This window comes from Tursiops truncatus, chromosome 8, assembly GCF_011762595.2.
Source record: "Tursiops truncatus isolate mTurTru1 chromosome 8, mTurTru1.mat.Y, whole genome shotgun sequence".
Lineage (NCBI taxonomy): Eukaryota > Metazoa > Chordata > Mammalia > Artiodactyla > Delphinidae > Tursiops > Tursiops truncatus.
The window spans coordinates 106150770-106170663 of NC_047041.1; the positions used below are offsets into that span (position 1 = coordinate 106150770).

A 19894-nucleotide genomic window follows, 5' to 3' on the forward strand; every position below is an offset into this window, starting at 1 on the left:
GAAAAGGGGTGCGCCCGAAGAGAACACGCCCCCCACACGTGACCTCCGCGCGCCTCCGGTCCTTAAAGGGGCGGAAGGAACGCGGGCGCGCGCCACGCTGACGTCACACATCCCTATTTGCATCCGGCCCGCGGGTCTCAGCCCCGCTCAGCGCGGCGCCTCCTGGGCGGCCTCCGATTGGCCGTCACCGGCGGCGCCGAAGCGTAGTTGACTTGCGCCGCGCCCTCCCAATCGTAGCCCGCTTTGCTCGAGGAGGGCGGGGCCAGGAGACTCAGCCAATGGGAGGCGGCGTTGTTGGCGGCCACGGCGGCGCACTCCCGGAGCGAGCGAAACCCAGACGGCCGCCGCCACTGCCGTAGGAGGCGTGAGGTGCGGACGCGAGGCTCGGCCGGGTAACGGTGGTAGTGGCGGCCGGCGGGGCGGGGACCGGGGCCGGGGCGGTGGGAGCCGCGGAGGAGGCCCGGGGCCGCTATCTCGGGAGGCCGGGGCGGCAGGGGCGGGGCCGGGCCCGGAGCGGCGGTGGGCAGCGGGCGGGCGGGAGCGGGCGACGCGGATGCGACCGGGGCACGCGGGGAGCCGGGCGGGGCCCGGCGGCGGCAGCGGCGGCGGCAGGTGTCGCGCCCCGCCCCTCCCGCGGCGGCCTGAAGGTCAGGAGAGCTTTGTTCCCGCGCGGCTCCCGCCCGCCGGCCCCGCGGCGTCCCCGGGAAGGTTAAGGCCACGGGTCGAGCCGCGAGGACCCGGGCGAACGCGGAGCCGCCCAGGGGCCTTTTGTTTTCGGAACCGGAGCCTTCCCAGGGCTGAGTGACCGTTAGCCGCGGCTGCAGCGGGCTCCGGTCCCGCGTCCGACGGGTGGGTGAGGCTGCCGCGTGTGCCGGCGCGACACCAGGACCTTACACGATCCTGGGTGTTGTCGGGGACGGGCGGCGACGTGCGCTCGCAGCCGTTAACGGACGCGCCGGGAGCCGGACGGGCCCGGCGTGCCCGGCAGGGTGGCCGCCGAGTCTGCGCTACTTTACTGCTTAACGTCATCCTGCGGACGGGGAAGTGGGGCCGTCCGAGAAGTCCGTGAGCGTCACGGATGGGACGTTGCCTTGCGCGTCTTAGTCCGGAGGTGGTGACAGCAGTCACATCGGTGTGTTTGTATCTGATTGCCGGGCCACTCCCGCGCCCCCGCCCGCCCCCTCGATCCTGTGTTTTCCGAATGCTTTCTGTTAATGATCAGACTTCCCGCCGTCCGCAGTTATCCCCGGTCTATATAAGCCGAGTCCTGCAAGAAGCCTTTGGGCCCCGAAGAAGGCTGTGTCGGGTTCCTGGCGGGGATGCTCCTGCACTCACCTGCCAGCAGGGCTTTGGTTCACATGTCCCCTCTGTTTTACTTGCGTGTCGCTGTAAAGTATAAAAATAGGCTTGTGAAAATTCTCAGAGTGAGTTGTTGAGCTTAAAAGTTGTCTTTTCAAAAATTACTGCCTTCCTGTAGAAGTAACTGTATCTCTAAGTGATTAATAGCTGTCCTGCACACCAGGGACTCCGATAATCTCTGCCTGCGTTGACTCATTTCATAATAGTCTAATAACTTATGCGATAAGCACTGTTGTTTTCCCGTTTAACCACTCAGGAAGCTTGCGGCCCTGGAAGATTAATCCATAACTTGGATTAAAATACAGGCAGTTTTAATTTTGCCCAGCTTTACTGTTTCTGTAGAAGAGATGAGAAGTTTTAATAAATTGTTTTTGTTATTGCGCTGAGCCTCACTGAAGTCTAGTTTTTGAGCATCACTGATGCTGGTTGATCATTTCCAGCTCAGAATTCTGTGATTCCACAGAATGCTAAATGCTTCCCATAGTAGAATCTGGAAATGATTTCAGACGGTGATTAACAATAGCTAGAGGGATAAATGATATGCAAATGTAAAATGAACTTCCGAGAAAGAAAGGTGGTGATAGAGTAGGGATATATTTAAAAGGTTAAATGAGTGACTAAAGTAGAGGGAGATGGCTTAAAAATTAGCGTTATCTATTAGTGGTTAACTTGTTAAGAGTTGACAGGAAAAAGAAACCCCAGAAAATGAATTTTCTCAATTTATTAGCTGCCTTTTTTTTTTTGTTTTGTGACAAGGAAAGTTTTTTCTTTCATGTTTTGAAGGTAAAGTATTCTATTCTGAGATTTGGAAGGATTGAAGGTAAGACTCTTGGTCAATAAAAATACCATTACAAAACTTAATTTCTTATAGAATTATAGTGACAAAGGGGATTCGTTTTATAGATAAAATAGGTATAGGAATTGTGACCATTTCAAGTTTACTTAGGAACACTTTCACTAGACGTTTGAGGCCTCTTCTCGTGGTAGAGTAATTATTCTCAAAATAATTATAATTATATAAATAATTTCAACGCTGTAGTGCTGTCTTAAATACCTGTTATTACACATACATTTACAGTCTTTTTTTTCCCTGGTTGACCCGTGTTACTAATTCAGAATGTCTGCGGTTATTTGTGCCTCTGTATTATAAAATAACATCTAAATGCTTTTGTGACTTTTGCATTACTTTTGAAAATACTATAGAGAATAGAGATTGGAGAAATTGATTGAATTCTTTGCAGTAGCTGATTTTATCACTTGGTTTGATAATCTCAGTAAACTGAATTCCGGAAAGGATACATGTGCTTTAGGGTTGTGTCCTCTAAAAGTTTACAGACATTGTAGCTTTGTGAATTGACCATTTAGATTATCAGACCCTTCTATGATATTCTGAGTTGAGAGATTTTAATCTGTATGAGACAGTTCAAAATTTTTTAGAAATTGAGTGCTTCGAGTTGGGATGTGTTCATCAGTACGTGACAGTCTGAATTCATACTTGAATCTTTAGTTAAAATGTTGCCGTTAACCTGTCAGGATTTTTACCAACCTCTTGATATTGAGAGCATATTAATTCCCTGTATCTGCAGTTGTCTGACCAGCTAGGGTTCAGAGTGAAATCTTTTCCTTCTTTCTTTGAGCAATTGATAGTCTTCTAGCATCAGGAGGAGGTGACCTCAAATGAAAATGCGTGCGTGGGGTTACGAATTACTTACTTTCAGAGCGGCTTTTCTTTTCTTGTTCATTGTCCACAGTTTTAAAATGGTTTAAAACTGTTCTGAGAAGCTCATGTTGTACTTCCAAAAGTTTTATTGGAGAACCCAGGGGGGTTTTTTGGTTTGTTTTTTGTGGGATTTTTTTTTTGTGGTTTTTTTTTTGATAAATAGTATCTGTAGGCCGAGGGTGGTTTAAATTCCCAAAGCCCTAAGGGCCACCAACCAGTATGAAACAGGGAAGAACCATTACTGCTCAGAACCAGTGTTCCCAGTGATGGCATTTTGAATATCAAGGCAGCATTGAGGAGCGTGTTGGGAGGTTGGTCTGGGATTGCTGTCTAAGGAGTGCTGTTTTGTTTTCTAGAGGTAAAGGTGTTTAGGCATCCAAAGTAAAAGGTTCATATTACTTAGTTTGACTAGTCTGCCACTGGGATGGTTTCAGAAGTAGAAGGTAGCTGGTGCGGAATTATTGCAGGAAATTGCTCTCCTCCAGCCTTAGCTTAATTTACACAATTTCTCCTAGTTCAGTGAATACTTGCCTTCCTAAACTGCAATTGTGAGATTTTTCCTTGAGCACAACCCTTATTAATGGGTAGTGAAGAATTTTATGTGTGACTGTTACGGAATTTTCAAAACAGACGACGTAGGTTTGTTTTTGTTTGACAGCCGTTGGTTTTCTGCCCTGCCCTCTTCAGAGAAAGCAGGGCTGCTTTACACTGTTTGCCATTGAATTTTAAATTTCATGAGTGTTTAGTAACAGGAGAGGCAGTGTATTTCTGTGGTAAGAAAACTACAAAAGATCACTTAATGAACTTTACCTTTTGATATTGGCCCCTCACTGTGTAGCCTTGAAAATTTCCTCTTAAAAGTATACTGTCAGCTGTTATTAAAGGTGCTTCCATTCTGGGTCTGTGGGACTTTTTTTTTTTTTTTTTTTTTTAGTGTATGTACTGTGCATTTTATTATTATCCCAAAAAGCCTGTTCAAAAACAAGAGAAGATGATTTCTGTGTAATAGTTGTGTGGTGTGGTAGAAAGATCGACTATACAATTTAAATACATGCAAAGGGTGTAAGTATTGTAATTTAAAACGTTACTTGTTTACCCAGTTATCCAAAGTAGCTTTCAGTGCTTGGCATCTGTTCATCCACGAATGCCATCTCTCTGCTAGGCACAGTTCTAGGTGCTGGGGTATTTTATTGCACTGAACAAAACAGACAAAAGATCTTGCCCTCAAGTATTTCCACAGTGGGAGACAAACAAGTTAGACAGTGGTAGGTGCTTTTGAAAACAAAAGTAGAGAGAAGGAATAGGGATTTGGGTTTTAAATAGGGTGGAGAGGGTAAAGCCTTACTGACAAGGTGACAAGACCTTGGATTAAGAAAAACCTTCAAATATTTGACTCATTCAGTCATATACTAACGAATTGCGGACAATAGAGTGGAGGAGGAAATTGGAGCTATAACGATGAAGAACCAGTGTGCCTTGAGTAAAAATAGACTGTTTTGGTTAAAGAAGGGAAACTTTTTTACTTTCTTCCTGAAAACTGAGGGCTTGGTCTCTAGCAAGCTTCTGAAAAAACAGTCCACCGTTGTCTCCTGGCCATTCGATCTTCTAAGCAGATGTGACTTCCTGTGTGTCTTCCGAACCTTCTTAGGAGCGGCTAAGGTGTGCCTAGGGTCCCTGACACCACCATGCTGTATACAGGTGACACACGAGCAGATCATCACTCAGCAGCGGTGAGCGAATGGGTGAAGCAGATTGCTTGGCCACTGTCTCCTGCCTAGTCCTGTGCTGGGCCCAGGGACTGCTGCGTTGAGCAAGTAGATAGATCTCTGCCTTCATGGAACTTACTCTTCAGTGGGAGGCCAGAGATGGATCATTCATCCATTCTTTTTTCAAAAACATGACAATAAAAAGTTTCAAACATATGTAGAAGTAGTGATTCCCCCATATGTACCTAACATTTAGCAGCAATAATTATTTGCCACTTTAGTTCGTCTGTAAACATGTAATATATGTGATTTTTAAAATAGATTTTTCGATCGTGGCAAAAGAAGAAGTGCATATGTATTAGATTATCAATCATTACACGTGATTGAAATCAGAACATAATTCTAAGACCACTGGTTTGAGTTTAGAATCTGAACACTTTTTTTTTTTTAACTTTTGAGAGATTACAAGTATATTGAAGGGTTTGTTGATTTACAAGGACATTTTCCATTATTTCAGCTATTTACATAAGTTATCTGGTTGTTTATTTTAGATGTTTTGACTTACCTGCTGGCATATTGAATCCAACGCAATTAACTCCCAGTACTAAGGAATGCAGTGACAGAGACTGGATAAAGAATCTCCTGATTAGGGCTTTGTGTAGTGGCCAGGTTTTGTGGGTAGAGACATTGGGATGTCCTGTGGGGATATCCTGATTCCTTCTTAGAGCAGATGAATGGCTTCTTTGTCCTTTCTGATGTGTCCTAAGCCAAAGTATGGTCTGGTACTCCTGGAGGATTTGGACCTGTACCCTGGGACTGATCAGACTCCACGATGGGATCGCCAGCCCTCAGACTTTTATGTGAACCAAGTGATTATGCTGTGGGGTTCATTTAACTGCCACCCTAATTTAATAAGTATTATAGACTATATTGAAATTCTAAAGTCTTAACAGAAACATGTTGATTACATTTAAATTAATTTTAATCATCTCATGGGAAGATATGGAGGACCTCTGACTTAAGACAGCTAATAAATGTATTAAAAGTTTTGGTTATGTGAAGGGCGACCATGTTCCCCAATTTACACCTTCTTTGTCTCTTGAGAGTGGCCCAATTTGAAATTATAGGATTACTCTCTAACTGTAGGCTAAATGTTTTCAGTTAAAAATTAAGAATTTAAAGTTATATTGGATAACTTGCTACAAAAATAAATTTTTTTCCCCTAGGAAAATTTTTTTGTTTGGGGTAAAAATAAATTAATCCATAAATCGGATTGTGAGGTAGCTTATATAAATAAAAGCAAAACATTCATTTGTGTAATCATGGAAATTTGCATGTCAATCCAGATTTAGAATTATAGGCTCAAAGTTTTTGACCCTGGAAGGGAAACTGAACAGCTGTATTCTTTTGAAGTTTTAGAATGTTCTTTTGCCTGGTATTCCTTTCATATGTCAACTTGATTGCCTTTTAGAAGTAAGAGACCCTTTTGATGAGGCTTGGGACTGTGGTTTCATAAAATTAGTATTAAACGCAGTATGCCACCATTTAAAACAAATGATGGTTATATTTCTCACACTTGCAAATTTGGTAATTCCTTACAATTTTCTATTTTAAGAAAGTTTTGTTTGATAGTGATTGCTAAACAAAAGCGAATAAGTTGTGGTGTGAAACTTGAGTAACTGAACTCCAGCTTGTTTGTGATATCTCACCACTCTACATTATTTTTTCTTAGATAAGGGTAGCAATGTTTAAACTAACTCGATTTGTTGGTTTCATATCAAGCAATAGATAGGATGATTTGTAAGCGGTTATAAAAGTGGAGAGAGACCTGGAGTAGATTGTGTACTGGGCACTTCCTGTGTTTAATTCCGTCTTCACAGCAGCCTCTCAGGTAGGTCCCTTCTAGTTTATGGATGTTGAAACCGAGGTTACACAGCTAGGAAATGATGGAGATGGGATTCAAACCCGGATCAAAACCATATTGTTTATAGTGTGTGTGCTTTGCTTTAAACATTGATTTCTGGGTTTGTGTTGTTGTTTTGACCTCAGAGTATTTTCTTTTCTATTGTTTAAACTCATTATTTTGTTTGTTTTTCTTTCCTTGATTTAACTCCTTTTGGGGGCGGAGAGAATGTTTTGTTGGGTTTAACTTAATTGCTTTGTCATCATGTCACCGAAAATAGGATCATTGTATCCATGGGATCTTTTAAATTGGAGTGGTGTCATTCTGTGGGAAAGTGAACGTCTTTGGCCTCTATTCTGCAATAGAGTGTTTATTCGTTCACCAGGTATTTATTATGTCAGAGGCTGTTTCGGTCCCAGAGACTACTACATAGTGAACAGGATAGAAGGAGTGGCTTCACACTCTACTTCTAGACAGTGGGTTTCTTGGGAATGCTGCTGAACTGCAGGATCCTGACCCTGACTGAGCTGTTGATTGTCATCTATTCCAACAACAGCAACAGTAATTTTGAATTGAGCAGGTGGAAGTGGTGGCAGGAAGTGAAGTGGTTGGTGGGGGTAGGGAAAGGTCAAGAGGGTCTGGATCTGAAATGTGAAAGGATTTTAATCTAAAATGGAACCAGAGGGTATGAACGGGTAGCTCTCATGCATGCATCCTCAGGAAAATGAAAGGTGAAGACTGTGAGACTGATTTCCCAAAATTGCCTGCTTTACAGAAGATTGAGACTTACGCTATAACCGGTGAGTGTCTTCCAAGAATCTCTCTCCATCTTCAAGTCAGTGAACTTGCTGCGTGGCTCCTAACTGGGTTTTCCCCTTTTGCACTCTTTGCCTGTAAAAGCAACCTGCCCTAAACCTTCAGGCTCACCTGTCACTCACTGCAGTTTAACGTGTCCCAAATTGCAGTTCTTCTGCTATTCCCGAATAAACTCGATTTCTGGTAACTTGAGCTTGCCTCAGTTTACCTCCTTTCTTTTAGGTTGCCATTACATGGTGTCAGAAGTGGGATCCAAAGGAGATACCCACCAAGGAGTGGCAACCCCCAGAGTTGAGCAAGGTACCCACACTTGAGCCCTTTGTGCTCTTCACTTTCACAAGTTGCCGTAACTTGGTTAGGCAAGTCTCCTCTTGGATCTCAAGCTCCCTCGTTTTGGTTGAGCTCTCTGGCTTTATTTGGGATCTGGATAGGGACAGACTGTCCTTCTGGCGAGTACTCTTTTGTTCTGAATCCAACAATGGGATACCAATCATCTAAATGTTTTAGAGGTGGCTCCCTTCGGGAACTCTGATGTGTTTTTGTTTGGCTGTTTTAAATATTTATTTATTTATTTATTTATTTATTTACTTGGTTGCACTGGGTCTTAGTTGCGGCAGGTGGGCTCCTTATTTGTGGCATGTGAACTCTTAGTTGTGGCATGCATGTGGGATCTAGTTCCCTGAGCAGGGATCGAACCTGGGCCCCCTGCATTGGGAGCGTGGAGTTTTAAACACTGCGCCACCAGGGGAGTCCCTCTGAGGTGTTTTTTAATTAATTAATTAATTTTAGGCTGCACTGGGTCTTCGTTGCTGTGCGCGGGCTTTCTCTAGTTGCGGTGAGCGGGGGCTACCCTTCACTGCAATGTGGTGGCTTCTCTTGTTACAGAGCACGGGCTCTAGGGCACGCGGGCTTCAGTAGAGGAGGCACGTGGGCTCAGTAGTTGGGGCTCGCAGGCTCTAGAGCGCAGGCTCAGTAGTTGTGGCACTTGGGCTTAGTTGCTCCACGGCATGTGGGATCTTCCCGGACCAGGGATCGAACCCGTGTCCCCTGTGTTGGCAGGTGGACTCTTAACCATTGCGCCACCAGGGAAGTCCCATCTGATGTGTTTTATTGATCTTTATATGATCTTTCCTCATAGACATTTTTGACTAAATGGACCAGTCTTACTAAGGATAACTTAGAACTTCAGTGGCCATTACAAGAAACCCTTTATGTCCCCAAACTTGTTTTTCTCCGAACCAAGTTAGAAGACCATGGTTACCAGATTAAACCATCCACATAGGGTAGTTATTTTAATTGTTATCTGGAGGCTTCTAAATGGGTTCAGGATTATAAAATTGCCTCCTTACCAAATACTGTTTCCAAATTGAAGCAAATAAGCAGCTAAAGGTGGATTTTTAAAATGTCACTGGCCTCTTTCTTGGTGTGAGCTGAGGTCCCTCCTACCCTTACTGCTCCATCTCCTTTGTACCTCTATCTTTGCTGCCTCCTTATCCCTCCCCTCTCTCTGAACTTCCTTTCTTTCCTGTCACTGAACCCTCACCTGCCAAGCCCATTAAAACTTCCCTTTCAAAATTAGACCTGCTGAGCATCCCGCTAAACCATAGCAGACTCCCTGTACCCCAGGGGCAAAGGGCAAGCTTAGGGCTGGGGACTGCCCTGGTGGTCCAGTGGTTAGGACTCCACCTTCATGCAGAGGGGGCACGAGTTCTACCCCTGGTCGGCGAGCTAAGATCCTACATGCCTCATGGCCAGAAAACCAAAAAGCATAAGACAGGAGCAGTATTGTAGCAAATTCAGTAAGGACTTCAAAAATGGTCCACATCAAGGATATCTTTAAAAAAAAAAAAAGGGGGCTTGGGGTTATAAGGACTTTCCCAAGGTAACATGGATCCTCATAGATTTGGTGAGGAATTCAGTATCGTAACCCTGATTTACCAGCTTGGTCCCTCCAGTCTCTATCAAACAGTCCACATGCTTGTCTAAAATAAGTCAAGCCCAGCACTGGACTAAAACAACCAGTTGAGAAAACCCTGAACCATCTCTTAGGCTCCCTCCCCCAATTTAAATTTTGATTTATTTATTTTTATTTAATTAATTAATTAATTTTTGGCTGTGTTGGGTCTTCGTTGCTGTGAGCGGGGGCTGCTCTTCGTTGTGGTGTGCGGGCTTTTCATTGCGGTGGCTTCTCTTGTTGCAGAGCACGCCTCTAGGCGCACGGCCTTCAGTAGTTGTGGCATGCGGGCTTCAGTAGTCGTGGCTCGCAGGCTCTGGAGCACAGGCTCAGTAGTTGTGGTGCACGGGCTTAGTTGCTCCACGGCATGTGGGATCTTCCCAGACCAGGGCTCGAACCTGTGTCCCCTGCATTGGCAGGCAGATTCCCAACCACTGCACCACCAGGGAAGTCCGATCTCTTAGGCTTAAACGAAACCAACCACCAGCCCTTTTATGTGATCAGGCTGGCAGTACAGCCAGAAGCCTGCATGAAGCCATCCCTAGAGTCTTCCCCTAGTCCATGGACTGGAACAAGATTCAGGCATGCACCCAAAAGCCTGCTGTATCTGTCCATAACTGTTAGAGCAGGCTCCAGATTGTTTTCAAGGAAAATTTCAGGCTTCCCACAGATGCCGAATCCACCCAGGTGGCTTTTAATTCCACGTTTGTATATGATCTAACCAAGGACTCACCCTGTTAGTCAAAAGAACCTGTATAGAATGGGAAACAGTGTCTACCCTGATCTTGTCACTTTGGCCACTCAATTGGCTCGTACCCCAGAAGATGACACCAAAAGAAAGACAACTCCCGCAGATGGAGACTCAAAGCAAATCTGGCCGTTGGAAAAAGGATTGCTATAAATTGAAATCCAAACACTTGCAACCCTCCAAGAACCGACAGCCAAACCCACCCCAAGGATGTGACTCAGAGGACACACAGGGACTGTTCCCTGTCCGTCCATTAAATAGCCTGGGGAAGACTCTTCTCCAGATCAGAGACAAGTTCCTTATAGTATTAATTGGCACAGGGGCTGCTCTGTCAGCGCCCAGCCTAACTACAGCGAAACAGTTCCTTCCTCACAGTATTACATACGTTCCAATAGTGGGGACCTCACGCTGCAACATGTCCCTGTTTCCCAGCCCATACCTTTTTGTCTGGGGCCTTTGCAAAACAAACACCCATTTCTCCTCAGCAGTGTGGCTCCTATACATGTATTAGGATGAGATTTCCTGGAGAAATAGCATGCTGCCACTTTTTCCCTCAAAATCAACAGTTCAAATCAACACTTAGGAAGATTAAACCCCTTTTTGCCTTGATTACATTGCAAAGCTAAAAAGACCAAGCTTTGGACTTACCCACTATTAACCAGGTACCCCTCCCCCCCACTCTTTGGGCAGAATCCTCAACAGACATAGGCAGAATTCATAGTGCCTCTCCTATTAAGACATACAATACCCTATAAATAAAGAAGTCTTCCAGGACATAAGTTCTATCATAGAGGATGGTAAGGACGAAGGACTCTTTTTCCCTTGCACTAGTCTTTGTAATAGCCCTGTCTTACCTGTAAAAAACCCAGCAGCCAAGGAGGGAGATTTGTGCAGGACCTTTGGCAATAAACAGCATTGTAATTCCTTGCCACCCTGTCACCTGTAATCCCCACGTGCTGTCAGTGTTCATCTCTACGGGAAGCAACTTTTTCACTGTGGTCGACTTAGGCAGTATGTTTTTTTAGTATTCCTGTTGGTAAAGAGTCAATATCTTTTTGCCTTTACCTGGGAAGGACAACAATATACCTGGACAGTCATGCGTCAGGGCTTTACTGAGGTTCCTCTTCTGACAGATTTTAAAGGCGACTTAAATGACGTAGAATTCTCTGGAGGCACCACCTTACTGTAACATGTAGATGATTTGCTTCTTTGCTCGCCCTCCCAAAATTTCCACAGAGACATTGTTCACCTGTTAAAGATCTTAGCCATTAAGGGATATAAGGCCTTGAAGGAAAGACTGCAATTTGTCCAAACTCATGTTTGATATCTAGGACATTTAATCTCAGAATGGAGACTACACCTAGATCCCGATAGGCTTCAAGGCATTTTAAACTCTCCAAACCCCCAAACCAAATGTCAGTTACAGAGTTTTCTTGGGCTAGCTGGTTATTGTTGCAACTGGGTTCCAAACTTCTCTTTAATGATTCTGCCCCCCATATGCTCCCATTTGTTGTTGGCCGTGCCACATGGCACGTGGGATCTTAGTTCCCCGACCAGGGATTGAACTCGGGCCCCCTGCAGTGGGAGCCTGGAGTCTTAACCACTAGACCACTGGGGAAGTCACCCTATATGCCTTTCTAAAGAACAGCATACCTGACCTCATTTTTTGGGATGACCAAGATCGTTTAGCCTTTGAAGGAAAGTTTAATAAATCCACCGACCCTTGAATACCCAAATTATCAGCTACCCTTTTCCTTATTGTTTATGAGAAGGAAGGGAATGCCCTCGGGATATTTACCCCAAAATATGGGGCTATCACTGACCCCTGGGTTACTACACCCAACGGTTAGATCCCTGGCCTGAGCATATGGCATGGCTTAGAGCTATGCCTGCTGCTGTCCTCTTAGTAAAGGCTACCATCTTTGCACCTCACACCGTTGAGGCTCTCTTGAGTTCACACCACACTCAACACCTTTCAGCAAGCCATTTTACCCCTTTGAAATCTTCTTACTCGCTGTGCCCGCATCGCTCCCGTTCAGTGTAACAGTCTCAACCCTGCAACCTATCGTCCCTCCTCCACTGATAAAATTCCCCATGACTTCCCATGGTGACACCTCATGACTACTTACAGGAAACCTCCTTGATGAATCCTGATCTTATGTGGTTTACTAATGGCTCTTACCTGAAAAATGAAAATGGTGAATTTTGTGCTGGGGCTGTGAAGTTATTGAGGCTGCCGCCCTGACTTTGGCTGCTTCAGGTCAACAAGCTGAATCACACAGGCATACCTTATTTTGTTGTGCTTTGCAGATATTGTGTCTTTTGGTAAATTGAAGGTTTGTGACGACCCTGTGTCAGCGTCGGTCAGCGCCATTTTTCCAACAGCATTTGCTCACTTCATGTGACTGTGACATTTTGGTAATTCTCACAGTATTATTGTATTTGTTATAGTGATCTGTGGTCAGTGACCTTTGACGTTCCTACAACTCGCTGAAGACTCAGATGATGGTTAGCACTTTTTAGCAATAAAGTATTTTTAAATTAAGGTATGTACATTGTATTTTAAGATATAATGCTATCGCACACTCAACCAACTACCATATAATGTAAACATTTATATGCACTGGGAAACCAGGAAGTTGATGTGACTCGCTTTACTGCAGTAGTCTGGCACCAAACATGTAGTACCGTGGAGGTCTGCTTGTATACCCTCACTCAAACATGCATTTTAGTCAAAGGCAAGACAGCACACCTCTTTACTGATAGTATGCCTTTGTAGAGTGGTGCAGTGCTTTGGAATGTTATGGAAACAACAGGGTTTCCTTACTCCCAGTGGAGATAAAATTAAGCATGGCCCTTATGCCCAAAGTCTGTTGGACACCATACTGCTGCCGGCAGCTCTAGCTATCATTAAAGGGCCTGGGCATTGCAAGTCTGATTCACTGGAAGCCAAAGGAAACTACCTCCCTGATACCTCTGCAAAAAAACACTTCCTTTATGATACCCATAGACCAAACCTCCGTCATGGTCCAAAAGGCTCTTCCCCCTGCAAAGACCTAAGAGAACTAGCCAGGGGAGGATAACAGCTGGTCTCTGAAAGAGAAGAGCACAACTGGAAATCTGAAAGGCTGGCTGTTGGACCCATGAAGAAAAGGGGCTCTGGTTTGAACCCAGTAATAAGCTGTTTCTGCCAGAAAATCTAAAACTTCCCTTATTGACCACTGTACATGGATTAAACCATTGGTCCACTGAGAAAAGGGTAACCTTTATAAATCAGTGTTGATAGAGAAACACCAGCAAGACCACAAAAGGCACTTGTCTTGCTTGTTCTACTTGTCATACATTGAGCCCAAGGAAGCCTGTTTGTCCCGCCTCAGGACATTTTAATGCACCAGACTGCTCACGCTCTGCAAGTGGATTTCATACAGTTGCCCCCACTCATGGGTATAAATATGCTCTCGTAACGGTTTTCATGTCGGACTCGAGCGTTTCCATGTAGAGTGGTGACTCCCTCTTCCATAGCTAAAGTCCTTGTAGAAAAGATCCTTCCCACTTGAGGACCTCTCCCGCCCCTGGAACTCGCAGGGGACCTACTTCACTGGGCGGTTTCCATCAGGCTTATCACCCTCAGCCTTCAGGGCTGGTTCATGCAAGTGTAATTGTAAAGAGCTGGCTGGCTGAGTTAGTTGAAACCCTCCAGATACATTGGCCAAAAGTAGTGCTCTGGTTCTTCTGAATCTTAGATCTACATTTGGGACTCATAAATTCTCACCCTTCGAAATAGTCACGGATGGCCAAAGCATTTAGCCTCTGCTTTGTTTGACCCCACAATGAAAGGTTACATACTTCACATTTTGCAGGGGTCTAAGATCCATTGAGAATAATCGTGCTGTAGTAGAGCAGTCTTTCTGCAGTGTGCTCCCTGGAGATGAAGATGTCAGTTTACAGCCTGGAGACTTCAACTACTGGAAGAGACCTATGCATAAAGACTCCCTCCTCCCTCACTGGAAGGACTTCTCCCAGGTGTTACTGACTAATCCCTGTGCCACGAAGCTCCCAGAGTTAGACTTCTGGATTCATGTGTCCCATCTTAGAAAGGACCCCAAACCTGAGTGGACCTGCAGCCCAACTCAAGACTGAAAGCTAAGAATTTCTAAGGACTGAAGCAGACAGCTTTCCAGAGATCAGAGATATCCGGCCCAGGCCTGTGAAACCTGTTTCAGCCAATTCTGTATCACTCAGCCAAGTCATGCTGCTATAGTTGTAATTGTCCTTTCTTTGGCCTCCTTGCCGCCCTCTAGTTTGGCTGTAATGCACCCCTTTGCTCCCACCTTACAAGAACTCTCATTCCACCAACCTTACTGATTGCTGGTGATGATGAACCTGAACTGGAGGCCTGGCCATTATCCTTAGAAGGGTGCTGAAACCTGTCTGGCAGAGATACAAGGTTTTCCTTTGGCATCTTTGTGGCTATACTTAAATTGGCACCTGACATTACAGCATTCCATTGGGTGCCCCACCCCTAAAGGAATCCCTCTCACTTAAGCCTGGACTCTTACCGAAAAGCTTTCCAGTGTTCCAGAAGCATTAATGGGACTGGTGAATCTCTAGGCTACCTCCTGCACCCTTGTAACACTTGTATGTGATTCAGATGGCCATGGGTTCATTCCCCACTGGAATCTAGGAGACTGACGTCTCCTCCAGCATGTATCTCTTCGGTGGGGTGATGAAAATTTTAACGATACAGGGAGTAGAAAGCTGATGTGCTTTCTTCAGTGGCGCCTCATGGGGAGCTGAACAGAGATCTGTTGAGTGGTAGGAGCTAATTCACCCTAGCTTGTCCCTGGCAGATCCCCAGCCTCCATCAGAACCTCACCCACAGTAACCAAACTCACCTGTTACTCCAAATGTATTGAAATTTAAGATATTCCTCTAACTATCCTCACGGTGCTAAACAGAACCACTTATCATGCGTTGTTTATAAATGACTGATTTTGATCATGAGATCTCTTTTATTCCAGGAAAAGAAAAAACCCTGTCTTTAGAAAACACTGGTTATTTCCTTCTGTGTGGAAGGAATGCATACCCCACACTTGCCCTAAATGGGAAGTGCGCTTGGAGCCCTGTCCTCACTCCTGATGCTGGAGTTGGGAAAACCCTGCCTTCCATCGCCCTTGGGCCCAATCTGGGTTCCTTCTCCTGCCGTCTTGAGAGAGCACATCGTAGCTGGGATGGATACAATTTTGGGCGGATGCCTACAGATACGCTCCTGGTAGATAGAAAGGGATTTGCCCTTTGGACTTTTTCCCTTGAGTTGGAGTAGCAGAACTTGAAAAGGCAGTTAAGAATCTCATCAGATTCATGGCTGCTACCTTAATGCTTATGTCAGAGCTTTTGAGTATCAACAAACCCAAGTAGACAGCCTAGCAGAAGTTGTCTTACAAAACTGCAGAGCCCTAAACGTCCACACTGCATAGCATGGGGGAACCTGTGCCCTGCTTGAGGAAGAATGCTGGGGGGTTTTTTGTTTTTTAAAATTTTATTTATTTACTTATTAATTTTTGGATGTGTTGGGTCTTCATTGCTGCACGCGGGCTTTCTCTAGTTGCGGTGAGCAGGGGCTACTATTCGTTGCGGTGCACAGGGTTCTCATAGCGGTGGCTTCTCATTGCAGAGCACGGGCTCTAGGTGCGTGGGCTTCAGGAGTTGTGGCACACGGGCTCTGTAGTTGTGGCTTGCGGGCTCTAGAGCACAGGCTCAGTAGTTGTGGCTCTAGAGCGCAGGCTCAGAAGTCTTGTGACTTCCCTGGTTCTTAACCAGGGAAGTCCCAAGAAGAATGCTGTTTTTATGTTAACAAATCGGGAAAAGTAACACAAGACTGAAAGTAGTGAAAGAGGGCTTCCCTGGTGGCTCGGTGGTTAAGAATCTGCCTGCCAATGCAGGGGACACGGTTTCGAGCCCTGGTCCGGGAAGATCCCACATGCCACGGAGCAACTAAGCCCACGTGCCACAACTACTGAAGCCCGTGCGCCTGGAGCCCGTGCTCTGCAACAAGAGAAGCCACCGCAATGAGAAGCCCATGCACTGCAACAAAGAGTAGACCCTGCTTGCCACAGCTAGAGAAAGCCCGCATGCAGCAACGAAGACCCAACGCAGCCAAAAATAAATTAATTTAAAAAAATAATAAAAATAATGGAAGATAATATCAAACTATTAACTGAAATAGGCCATACCGCCGGGACCTGGGCCATTTTTGACCTATTAAATATAGGCAGCTGGGGAAACAGGTTGAGAAGTTTATTCTAGTCAGTAGCTATAATTGGACTTCTGGCCATGGGAATAATCCACATGGTTAAATTTCTCCTGTTTTGTATCAGCAGGCAAATGTCTTTCTCCCAGGTGAATGTACAAAATAAAGTTGTTTTTCCTGTATGTAACTACAAAATAAAGGCTTATCCTGAAGCTCAGCTGACCATGGAAACTGAACTGACCACGTCAGAGGAACATAACTGAGGTTCCCCATTTCTCAATTGTTTTGTTAAAATGAGGCCAAGTATCTGCTTGCTGTTTTCCTCTTCCGTGGGATGAGACATCTGAGGATGGTCCTCCTCAGCTCTGAGAGACCCATAATCCACGTGCAGCTAATGGTGCCTCTGACTAAGTGAGATACCCACACAGTAAGACTGATGAGCAGTGCTTTTTGTGAAAGAGTTTAATCAAAAGGGGGGATGTGAAAGGATTTTAATCTAAAATGGAACGGAAGGATGTGAAATGGAGAATCTCTTGCGCATGCACCCTCAGAAAACATGTACCCTCAGAAAACAAAGATGGTGGGACTGATTTCCCATAAATGCTTGACTTATGAGAGATCGAAATTTATCCTCCAACCGGTGAGCATCTGCCAGGAATTTCTCCGCATCTTGGAACCACTTGCTGCATGGTCCCTAATTGGATTTTCCCCTTTTGCACTCTTTGCCCAAAGAAGCACCCCACCCCAAGCCTTCAGTGAACTCACCTGTAGCTCGCCTCAGTATGTGTGTCCTGAATTGCAGTTTCTCTGCTGTTCCCAAATAAACTCTATTTCTGGTAACTGGAGTTTGCCTTAGTTTACCTCCTTTCTTTTAGGTTGAAAGAGACCCCAATCCACACCTTACTAGCCAGGTAACCTTGGGTTAGTCACCTCACCCTTCCCATCCTCAGTGTCCTGTGCACTGGGGATGCACCCTCCCTGCCAGAGTTGCTGTGGGTATAAATTGTGGGAAATTGCCTGTCACATGGGGACCTTGCTAGTACAGAAGGTGTTGGAATTAGGTGTGTGGCTTGACTGGGTGGGGAAAACGGGACTTTGTCCGTTAAGCTGGCAGTGACAGCTGCTGCAAGAGAGAGCAGTTGGTGTGTGTGGTCTACACAGAAGGTGCTGGTGGACATAATTGTTAGACAATGGAGACTTTAATTACATAGCCAAATTGTAGTTGGTTTCAGTGTGTAACCAGTTTGGCAGTAGGTGTCAGTATCCATTCCTATTCTCTGACCCAGAAATCCTACAGTCACAATCCTACTATTGCCATATAAAGAATTACTTGGGATGGGAAGCCATGTAAACTAAGATGTGTTCATGTAGATGTTATCCGAAGTATATCAGGGGGGAAATCTTCAGTATTTAACAACTGGTAAAAGGTAAGTGTATTAGCTCTTAAAATGTTGTCATCAGATGTTATTTTGAAGACCTGCCTGTCTCATGTTTTGCATTTGTAATATATGAAAAAGCAGGAATATAAGCTTGGGAATCGGGCTTCCCTGGTGGTGCAGTGGTTAAGAATCCCCCTGCCAATGCAAGGGAGATGGGTTCAAGCCCTGGTCCAGGAAGAGCCCACGTGCCGCGGAGCAACTAAGCCTGTGCGCCACAACCACTGAGCCTGCGCTCTAGAGCCCGCGAGCCACAACTACTGAGCCCGCGTGCCACAAGTACTGACGCCCGCGTGCCTAGAGCCTGTGCTCCGCAAGAAGAGACGCAACCGCAATGAGAAGGCCGCACACCGCAACCAAGAGTAGTCCCCGCTCACTGCAACTAGAGAAAACCCGCGCGCAGCAACGAAGAACCAACGCGGCCAAAAATAAATACATTTATTTATTTAAAAAAAAAAAAGATAAAGCTTGGGAATAGCCCGGGTGCGGCTGTATGGATGCAGCAGATTGCGGAGGAGCTAAGCTGGGAGGTGTAGGAATTCGGGTTTCTGTGTGGAGTAACTTTGGACTCAGCAGAAGGTGATGGGGACCGTTGGAGGGTTTTTCCTCTCCTGATTTTCATTTGTTTCCTTAAATCATTTAGCTTTTTGAAAAAGATAATGTAACATTTATGTAGTGTTTCGAATTTTTAAAGTACTTACAATGTTTTATTTTGAAATAGAATTACCTAAGAAAGATGCACTTAAAACAATCGTAGTTCATACATTCCATTTGGAGCTGTATTTCCTAACTGAAGCGTTATTGTTCTCTTTGACCCTGAAGCACTGATGAAGGGGCCTGGGCTTTGCTCAGATACCTAAGAATGAGTCATCGACCAGTTGTCAGCTTGAAACCACCCCTCAGAGGGGCATCTGAAGTGGATTTACGACATCTAGGACTAAGGAAATGTGATCTCCAAGCCTGACTGTTTTTAGCTCTGCATTTAGATAGGGCTTTGAAATTGTACTAATATCAAGTTCTGTTTAAGTCATAAATGTCTTAGAACCCACCTTTAATATTTATAGGTAGAAAGTCACCTAATCTGGAGATAATCTTTTTTTATATGTCTCTTGTAAAAGTGGGATCATAATTGAGTGTATTACATGATGTTTTTACACAAGTACTGCATCTTCAGTGTAGAACACACAGAATAAACAAAATTTTAAAATCATTCTGAGTTAGGGTTTGAAAGGCAATGTGAGCACCAGTAAATTCTTTGAATTGCTCTAAAATAATTGGTCTAGCATAAATAAATGTTCCTGTTTCTGAAACTTACTATAGACATAAGGCAAGTTAAAATTGATGAATTGTCTTTATTCTGAAGTCTGGTCATTTTAGTGCCAACAAGAGAAATTTTTTATGAGTAAATGTGCTTGCACTGAAAGACGTATAAGTTTTTCATTTGATGAGTTTTCACAAGTGTGTGTATGCAAGTAACCAGTACCCCATTCAAGGTCTTGACATTTCCATCACCCCAGAGCAGTCCCTCTTGCCCCTCCTTACGAGGTCCTCATCCCCCACTGAAAATCACTGTGAAAAGAGTACATTTGAAAATTTTTTTGTCTGTGAATTTTTAGTAATGTTAATTCTTTTTTAATTTGTAGGAGATAAAAACATTCAGATGGCAGATAACAGGTAAGCCAAAATGGACTTTGTTTATTGGAGTTTAAATTTTAGTTGGTGAGCAAGAGGCAAGCCTTATTTCTGTAAACATCATTAGGTGCTCCAGGTGATGGCTCTTTTTTTCCCTCTGTGTTTTTGAGCCCATAAAGAACTTGCTTTAGATGTGAAAAGTGTGTCATATATTGATACTAAAAACCTTTATGTTTTTAGAGACTTTGTGTGGCTGTCCCACAGAACCACTGTGGGCACTGTCCTAACAGCTTGGCAAGGTGGTTTTTTTTAATAACGGTGAGGAAAGTATTTCATAGGTAACACGTGTGTGTCTGTAGTTGTCTTCTGC

General features: G+C 44.7%; 1 protein-coding gene across 6 annotated transcripts in view; it reads left to right on the top strand.

Moving 5' to 3' along the window:
* Positions 1-261: 261 nt before the first annotated feature.
* The window catches only part of NAP1L4 (nucleosome assembly protein 1 like 4), a 63612-nt gene continuing 43979 nt past the window's right edge, over positions 262-19894 (top strand). For 2 of the 6 annotated variants that reach the window (XM_073809351.1, XM_033861391.2), the window contains exon 1: positions 19536-19566. In XM_073809351.1, coding sequence (XP_073665452.1) covers positions 19553-19566 — 14 coding nt within the window. In that variant the 5' untranslated portion in view covers positions 19536-19552. Of the gene's footprint in view, positions 393-4417; positions 6677-7408; positions 7489-12651; positions 12753-19535; positions 19567-19894 lie in introns of those variants that run through there. The other 4 variants (XM_033861390.2, XM_033861392.2, XM_033861394.2 and 1 more) reach the window with 4 other exon arrangements.